Source organism: Camellia sinensis, chromosome 10 (genome assembly GCF_055761805.1).
Source record: "Camellia sinensis isolate YWXY chromosome 10, ASM5576180v1, whole genome shotgun sequence".
In the NCBI taxonomy this organism is placed as follows: Eukaryota; Viridiplantae; Streptophyta; class Magnoliopsida; order Ericales; family Theaceae; genus Camellia; species Camellia sinensis.
This window is the reverse complement of record NC_138970.1, coordinates 105,235,070-105,244,862: the sequence shown is the minus strand read 5'-3', so window position 1 is coordinate 105,244,862 and position 9,793 is coordinate 105,235,070. Positions and strand designations below refer to the sequence as shown.

Genomic DNA, 9,793 nt, shown 5'->3' with positions numbered 1-9,793 from the left:
CAAATGGGCATGCATGTCTGAATAATTGAAGATGGGAGCTTTGAATGCATGAATATGTATGATAGAATTGAGTTTGGTGTCAATTTGAGACATGCAAGTGTTTAATCCTTGAAATTGAGCTCCATAATAAGGTGTTTTGGTGTTTATACCTTGTTAGTATACTTATATGTGATATTTGAGCTACAACATGCATGATTTGTTGGTTAAAAGTCGGAATGGAGCTCAAGAACTCAACCTGGGGTTCCCAGATTTTCGACGTCCGCTCGAGCGGGTGAAGTGACGCTCGAGCGGAGAAATCGAGCTCCCAGCATTTTCTGCAGACATGATTCCCGCTCGAGCGGGGAAGTTGACGCTCGAGCGGGGAGCTATGTAGATAGGCAGTACGCTCGAGCGGCCGAGCTCACGCTCGAGCTAGAATTGAAGGCAACCAGTACTTTTGCAGACCTAAGGGTCCGCTCGAGCGGGGAAGTCCACGCTCTAGCGGGGACCATATTTTCTGAAATTCTGTTTTTGCATTTTGTGTTCTGTTTTCCGTTCTCTTTCAGTTGCAAGCACTCTTAGGCATATGTTAAGCATTGTAAATGAGTTGATGAGATAATAATAAAGCCTAAAGAGGAATATGTGAATTAAAGAACGGATTGAACTGTTAATGACCCTTTTGTGTTCATGAAACGTGTAGGGTCAAGCTCCAGGGCGAATCCACAAGCCGATCACTGTGAGTAATATCGATATTCGAATAATTGTGAATGTCCAAATTGTCTATTCCGTCATAAGCTTTATGAATTGCTGGAATTGCTGATTGGGATTGTGGGCAAAAGTCTGACATGAAAGTAATTGGACCAAAGGTCGTTTTGATGTGAATGAATGGACCAAAGGTCGTTTTGAAATGAATGAATGGACCAAAGGTCGTTTTGATGTGAATGAATGGACCAAAGGTCGTTTTGATGTAAATGAATAGACCAAAGGTCGTTTTGATGTAAATGAATAGACCAAAGGTCGTCCTGATATAAATGAATGGACCAAAGGTCGTCCTGATGTAAATGAATGGACCAAAGGTCGTTTTGACACATGTGAGTGGGCCGAAGGCCGTTTTGACATCAATGAGTAGGCCGAAGGCCGTTTTGACATGAACGAGTGGGCTAAAGGCCGTTTTGACATAAATGAATTGGCCGAAGGCCATTTTGATAAAAATGAATGGGCCAAAGGCCGTTTCGACATAAGTGAATGGGCCGAAGGCCGTTTTTCCATGAATGGAAACCCAAATGGGCCAAAGGCCAGAATGTTGGAACTACAGTTACTTGATTTGCATTTCGTATAGTCTTATATATTTGCTAATTAGAAGTATGAATTGGGCCCAAGGCCGTTTGGAGCATGTTGTTCTACATATTGTGATGTAACTGTCATATTTGATGATATTATTCACTGGGCTATCGCTCACGCTCATTCATGTCTTTGTAGGTGAGCCAAGAGAAGTTCAAACCCAGCCCCACTGAAGTCCGCCAGGAATAACATGAGTTCGGAGAGTCAGCCTTGTGTCTCACGCACGAGACCCAACCTTGCCATTCTGTTATGTATTTCCATTTTGTCTTGTTGGCAAGGATCTTGTGTATATCAGTATGTAATTGTGATATGGGTTGACTCAGTTTAGATGATCCTGTCTGTAATGAATTTTGTGAAACTGTATTTTTGACGTGGGTTATTAACATATCTGAGCATGGTTTGTTTGATGTGCATATAAGCACGGCTCTATGGATAAAGTTTTAAATTTGGCTTCCCTTTGGCCCCCTTTACTCTGATGTGTTAAGTCTGTTTTGGTTTGAGGCCGTAGGTGATCTTAGGATTACTGGCCGATTACGTCCTTAACCCATGGGGGCGGGTTCGGGTCGTGACACATATACAGACTCATTTCCTTTGAGTCGCGTATTTCAAAAACTCTTTCAACAATTGCATTGAATTCAAAACGTACTAAATTAAGCAAAGTGGTCTATATTTGTTTGACTTCATATAGTAATGATAGCATTAATAAAATAGAACATGAGCATATAATGTTAATAAAAATCACATCATGCTTAGTAGAGGCCGATCTTTAATCGGGTGATTAGGGTGCTTGCAGGATTTGGACTCATTTGTGTTCTTTTTGTTTCACATTGCATTTGTGAAACTAGATTCACGACCACAGGGGTCTGAACTATAGGACTATCATATTCGAGAAAACTAAACCCCTTTGAGATGCACGAAAAACAAGCTACAGTTTCTGGCAATTTTACTAGGGATTTAGAGAACTTAACTCGAACTTCATGATGTGAAATTTGATCTACACATATATGTTCTTTGCATTGCATTTGCATTGGTGCTCTTTCATCTGCTATTCCTGGATGGCTTGTCGAAGGCTTGCCTAAAAAGCTCGCCAAAAGGCTGGCCAATCGTGGGCTCTGCCAGGTTGGAAACACAACCCTTGGATCTGGATTACCATCACACCGCTTGATCCTCCTTTCACTTCTCGGTGTTAGGTGTGAGAGGTATATTTGGTAATTTTGCCAAGGTACCCCTCTCGACCATTCGGTCTAGTTGCATATAATAAAACCATAGTGGCTGTTACAACTTAGAACAGGATGCTCACCCGTATACATGATTTTGTGAAACTACTTGCTTGAAGTAGTAAAACCCTAGATTATGTCAAATCTAAGACAGGGTAACCCTACCCCCTCATAGGGGTGTGTTGGCTCTTTTTACCTGGTATGTGCATTATAGTGAAACTGTATAGAAATGCATCGTATCAGTGGTATAGTTGATATCAGTTTGTGGGAGTAGAATTTAGTGGGAAATACAGTTCTTTTTCTATGATCATAAACTATTACAAATTGGGCCGAAGTGTTGTCCAATTTTTTATTATTGTTTTTCTTTTCTTTATTTCTTTTGCTAGGTAGTCTTGCTATTATAGCTTCAGAGAGACCTGATATCTCCCAGGTTTTATGGACTCACTCTGGTAGACTTCACAAAACTTGAGATCTTGTTGGCGGTCAGCCAATGTTAGTCTTTCTCTCACCAGTTGTTCGAAGGAGAAGGAACATGTAGTTATCATGACCAATACAGGTTACTCATCAATCACCTGTCCATTCTCACCCACTCAACTCACCAATAGCTAACTCACCCAGACTTGTAATGGCGCAGAGTGCAAAAGAGGTTGCTGCTATGATGGCAGCTTTTCAAAGAACCATGGATACACTAAATCAAAGGATCGCCGCTCAGGATGAAACTATTGCTGAAATGCGACACCCATCTGGGGCATCGCATCTACTGTACATCTAGTCCTGGATGCCCAGCAAAACCCTGATCCCTCTCCACTGGTTGAAAACTCTAAGGTTGCAGATCCCAAGGAGATGTTAGCACAAGCTCAAACTTTCAGGCCTCTGGCACAACCCCATGGGGGACTCCTTCCATTTGACATCAATGACATCGATCCGGCTATGATAAAGATCGCCAGGCTAGCGAGAAAAAATCCCCAGGCTTCAATTCCATCCCGGATATTAAAGACGGTTACACCGAGGCCTCTGTCAAATTGCTGGAAAAGTTCAAGATGCCTCACATCAATAGATTCGATGGTAGCAGAGATCCTATTGTTTATGTTCATCTTTTCTCCAATGTTCTGAGACCAATGGGTTTGACTCGAGCTCAGAAACTATCATTGTTCAGGAGAACTTTACCGGACATGGTAGCTATCTAATATGCCAAACTATAGGACTCAACTAAACAGAATTGGGAGGAACTATCTAAGGGATTTGTCAATCAATATTCCTATAATACTCATATAGAAGTGACGATCAGTGAGCTAGAAGTGACCACTCAGAATCCCAAGGAACCCTTCATTGACTTTGTTCCAAGATGAAGGGCAACGACAGCCAGAATGATGAACAGGCCCTCAGAAAAGGAGCAGGTCCGATTAGTAGTTCAGAATCTCGAGCCGGATATGTTACAAAGAATGATAGTAATGCCACTATTTACATTTGCTGCCTTACATGAGTAAATTGAAAGCGCGTTTAAGAAAGGCATCATTCAGCGAACCTACAAAGAGGCCATTTAATAGGAGTACCAATACTAGCAATAGCACTATTCCTTGGTCTGTAGATATCAGCACCGTCGCCACAATGGCCAAGATGGCCGATTTCTTTGCCAGTGCAACCTCACAACCCACCGATCCAAATCAAAACCAATATAGAACCTTTACCCCCCTTTACATAAGCCCAGCTCGTGCTCTTAAACTCCTGATAGAGAAAGGGAACCTTAAGCCCCACAAGCCTCGACCTCTCCCCGACCCACTCCCAACTAAACGTAATCCCACCCAACACTGCATGTTCCACTAACAGCACAGTCACCCTACTGTTCGTTGCTATCACCTACATCATGAAATCCAGGATCTCATCGACAATAAGATCATTGCCCTGCCCTCAAAATCAAATGTGACCACCAATCCACTCCCTATCCACAACCAAGTCCCCCCCACCCAGAAATATCAACCTTATTCATACACTGCCACCCACCTTTAACCCCAGCATATATATCACCCCATCCCACCTACCTAAGCCTGAGGTGGTTATTCCTGAAAGCACGAATATGTGCATGATAGATATAACACCCAAAACCAAATCAAGACCTATGGTGGCGGAAGTGGAAAAGAAGAGGAATTCACCAGGGAAAGGGTTATCTGATGCCTAAGTTGTGGAGAAGAGTCCCTCACTCGCGGAAGAGTATGGCCCCAGTTGATACATTGTGGCTGCTAACCAGCCAAAGCCCGTAACCATACGGCCAGACTCACTCAGTATCAATGCCATTGAAGAAAATGAGCTTGGGCAAAATATGAATAACTGGCACGAACAAGGTCTTGATGACCTAGCAGAACTAGAAGAAAACTTGGAGAACCTCTACTTCTTCGAGGAGGAAGATGTGGGCATTGTTTAGATCAGATGGTAGGATCCTTGCCAGCCTAAGTCCAATAATGGGTGGTCGAGTAGCAAAAAGGAATCCGATGTGGATGAACAGATGAAGCGGAATCCCGAAAGTGGAAGAAACTAGTAAGAACAAGGCTAAGGCCATGTCTATGATTGAGAAGAAGCAAGCGTTGGAGTAGTTCCAGTGAGAAAGAATAGAGGAAATATAGAGGAAAATAGCCCAGGAGTAGGAGAAAGAAAGATGTTGAATCCGAGGGGGACGATGCCCAAGCCATAGAATAGCCCAAATGGGAATCCAGTGATAAGGAAAGAATGCTAAAGAAACTCAGGCAGTATCGGGAGGCAAAGATTGAATCCACTACAGAAAAGGAGTGGTGTGCCGACGAAGGGCACGATGTTAATGTGATCCGGGTGGAACCCAATAATGGCCTAGCAGTGACTGTAGGGAAATGGTGGGAGGACAGTGATTTGACCCTCGCATACACCGATGAAAGATGGAGGGCCGGTACCCCTAACAACACATGGTACGTGGATGAGATTAACCATATAACCAGAAGTGGTCGTTATTTTAAACCCGCATCCCTGGATCAAGCAAAACCCTCCAGAAAGGAGGCTGAGAAGTTGAAGGAGAAGAAGATAGAAGAAGACTTGGTCTTAAAGAAACTTAAAAAGATCCAGGTAGATATATCGATTTGGGGGCTATTGATGGCTTCCCGGGAGCACAGGCAGGCATTGCTAGAGGCATTGAACAAGACTAAGCTGCCTATAGACACCACTACTGACCAACGGGTGTCTTTGATCACGTCTGGGGATGTTACTCCAGTGTTGTCTTTTACGGACAAAGAGCTTCCACCTGAAAGGGCCAACCACAACAAACCCCTGTACATGACTTTAGAGAGCCGGAAGAAGTGGATCCCGATAGTGCTAGTGGACACCGGTTTGACAATTAACGTATGTTCGGCAAAGACGGTTTACGCCATAGGCTTGAAGCCAGTTGACTTCATGCCTGCAACTTAAGTTGTTTAAGCCTACGACAACACCAGCTGTGATGTCATGGGGACCTTCAAGAGCCAAATACTGATTGGCCCGTCTGAGCATGAGGTTGAATTCCATGTGATGGACGTGCCAGCAACCTTCAATTTACTTTTGGAAAGGCCTAGGTTGCATCAAATAAACGCAGTTTTATTAACGGTGCACCAACTGGTGAAATATCCATTCAATGGGGGAATTGGTATTGTTTAGGGCAATTCTTCGATCCACTCTTCCCCAGGAATGACCACACCCTTGTTAGAAATAATACATGGAGAAGAAGTTGTATTCCACTCTGGTTTCTCCTTGGCAAAGGCTCGACTAGTGCAGTTTATCATGGCAGAAAATGATGGGAACTATGTGAGTGCCCAATCAATCTACATGATGAATAAAAAAGGGCACCTTCCCGAATCAGGACTGGGTAGAAGCGGGAAGCAAGGACATACTATTGCCAGAGAAGTGAGTCATAACCCTCGTGCTTTTGGGTTGGGGTACAAGCTAACTACAGAAGATTAGAAGAGAATGGAGGATGAATTAAGGGAGACCTAAAGCAAAAAAGGCCGAGAGGCAATTTGAACTGGTCCACAAGCCAATTAGGGAAACCCTAAACAGATGCTTTGTCCGCCAAAGGGAAGATTTTCCTTTTTGTGGATTTCTGGAGCCATAGATTGAACGGTAAACCAGTATGAGGAAGCTAGGATTTGAGATTCTTTTCAACCACCGGTAAGCAAACAATGAGGAAAATGAGGAGCAAATTGACCCAAGTGTCGGAACAGAGCAAGGCAGGAATGTAAGCCTGGACGTCGATGAAGTGGAACTGTTAAGGATGGCATTGGCTGACCTACTAGTGAACTCCAATTTCAGGGCTGAGCCTGCTAACTTGGGGGATAGTATTACCATCTTTGTGATTGGGGATAAACCAACGGTAGATTTCACCGATTTCATTGTGGGCGTAACTGAGGTTCTATGCCTAGTCTGACAATTTGAGAAAGGCACCATTGGCAGTTCTGAATCAAATAATGAGCCTGAATCCAACTTCACCGAGTATGTTGAATCAGGATCAAAACCGACTCAGTTGGAGGAGTATGAGTTTGGCATTTCGGGAGGTGGCAAGCCGGATGCAAAGTCCTATCTAGGTCTTCTTTCAGTTTTTCTTTCAAGTCGATTTCACTTACTTCTCTGTGCCTTTGGTTTGTTGCATTGATATTGATTTTCAAAATTTTGACTTAAACGAAAAGGAAGAAATTCCTTGAGTTTTGAAAATTTTGGTTGACCGAGAAAAGGAGAGGTGTGTTAAGCCTTTCATAGATGAGATTATTACAATTAACATGGGTATTGAGGAGGATCCCCGCTTGGTCCAGATCGAGTCCACGTTGTCTTCGGAAGAACGCAAGTATTTAATCACTTTATTAAAAGATTTCAAAGATGTTTTTGCATGATCCTACGAAGACATGCCTGGAATCGATCCTGAGATTGTATAGCACCGGATCCCTCTTGACCCTGAGACCTGACTAGTCAAACAGAAACTTTGCAGAGTCTGTCCAGATTGGACATTGAAAATTAAAGAAGAGGTCACCAAGCAAATTGATGCGAGATTCTTGATGGTGTCTGACTACCCTACTTGGTTGGCCAATATCGTTTCGGTTCCAAAGAAGGACGACAAAACTAGAGTTTGTGTTGACTTCCAGGATCTGAACAGAGCTAGTGTGAAAGACTACTTTCCATTGCTGCACATCGACCAGTTGACTTCACTGCAGGTCATGCCTTGTTATCGTTCATGGATGGATTTTCAGGGTACAATCAAATTCTGATGGCACCAGAGGACAAAAAGAAGATTGTGTTCACTACGCCATGGGTACCTACTGCTATGGAGTCATGCCTTTTAGGATAAAAAAAAACATTAGGGCTACATATCAGAGGGCTGCAACCACTATCTTGCACGATATGATCCATAAGGAAGTTGAGGTGTATGTAGACAACATGATTGTAAAGTCCAAAGAGCGGAAAGGCTACTACATTATACTGGAAAAATTCTTTCAATGGATCATGGAATATAGACTAAGATTGAACCCACAGAAATGCCCTTCGGGGTGACTGCAGGAAAAATACTAGGATTTCTGATTACGCAGAGGAGAATTGAAGTAGATCCTTCCAAAATCAAGGCCATCTTAGAAATGCCACCACCGAGGACTGAAAATGAGGTACGCGGCTTTCTGGGTAAAGTGCAATTCATAAAACAGTTTATCTCAAAATTAACATTGACTTGTGAACCAATGTTTGGTCTGTTGAATAGGGGGAAGAAATTCCGATGGAATGATCGATGTTAGTTTGCTTTTGAATAGGTAAAGTAATACCTTCATAATCCACCTGTATTATCGCCACTAGAGCCAGGGAAGCTGGTGATCATGTATTTGTTGGTAACAGACTCGACCATGGGGTGCATGCTAGCTCAAGAATCAAAAGCTAAGATGGAAAAGGTCATCTATTATTTTAGCATGAAGATGTTGGATTACAAGACACCACTCCCCTAGAGAAGGCTTGCTTAGCCTTGGTCTGGGACACCTGGAAGTTGAGGCACTACTTGTTAGCTCACTCTGTAATTCTAGTTTCGAGATTAGATCCCATCAAATATCGCTTTGAGAATCCAGCACTTACAAGTAGGATAGCTCGTTGATTGCTTCTCCTCTTCGAGTTTGACCTCAAATATGTCACGCTCAAAGAAGTCAAAGAGAGAGTGGTAGCGGAATTTCTTGCAGACCACCAATTAGAAGGAGATGAGGCAGTAGAGTGTCTATTCCCAGATAAAGACATTCTGCAAATAGAAGAGGAAACATGGACGATGTACTTTGACGGAGCCGCTAACCAATACGGTTACGGGATAGGCTTGTTGCTCATAGCACTTGATGATTCCTATATACCCTTAGCTTTTAAACTCCGGTTCAAAGTGTCTAATAATGAAACAGAATACGAGGCATGTATCGTTAGATTGGAAGCTTCCCTAGAACTAGGGGCAATAAGATTGGACGTCACTGGAGACTCAAACCTGGTTGTTTCTCAAGCTAATGGAGACTGGAAGGTCATTGAAGAGAAGATGAAAGTTGTTCATCAAACCCTAGACGTTCTTATTCTGAAGTTTGAAAAATTGACATTTACACACCTACTGAGAGAGAACAACCAGTTCGCTGATGCATTGGCAACTCTATCTTCCATAGTAGACATCCTATTTGAAGTCAAGATGCATCTGATTATCATTGAATAAAAGTATGCGCCTGCTTATGAGACAATTTATAGCTGTGATAGATGAAGTTCATGACAACAACCCCCGGTATTACGACATTTGGAATTTCTTGGAAAAGGACATGTACCCACAAGGGGCAAATGCCAAAGATAAACGAGAAATACAGTATCTAGCCATCCAGTTCATCATCTGCAGGAACAAGCTGTATAAGAAGGGGCATCTAGGAATGCAAAAGCTCTGTGTTGAAGAACAAGAGTCGAAACGTCTCATGGAGGCCATCCACGGAGAGGAGTGTGGAGCACACATAAATGGTGTGATACTGGCCAGAAAGATCCTCAGAAAAGGCTATTATTGGTCAACTATGGAGGAGGATTGTATCAACTTTGTTCAGCGATGCCACAAATGTCAAATTTATGCTAATCGCATGAATATCCCGCTATCAAAGCTCTATAACATGACTTCTCAGTCTGGGGAATCAACGTTATTAGAGTAGTCTCACCAAAGAGCTCAAATGGACATGAGTTCATTTTAGTAGCGATCGACTATTTTACTAAGTGGGTGGAGGCTCAGTTGTACTTTG

General features: G+C 42.9%; 1 protein-coding gene across 1 annotated transcript; it reads left to right on the top strand.

Moving 5' to 3' along the window:
* The first annotated feature begins 6,801 nt into the window (after positions 1–6,801).
* Positions 6,802–9,234, top strand: LOC145800611 (uncharacterized). Its single transcript, XM_082890322.1, has 2 exons — positions 6,802–6,936; positions 8,668–9,234. Exons 1-2 carry the CDS (start codon positions 6,802–6,804, stop codon positions 9,232–9,234), a joined length of 702 nt encoding a protein of 233 aa, XP_082746448.1.
* Positions 9,235–9,793: the final 559 nt, after the last annotated feature.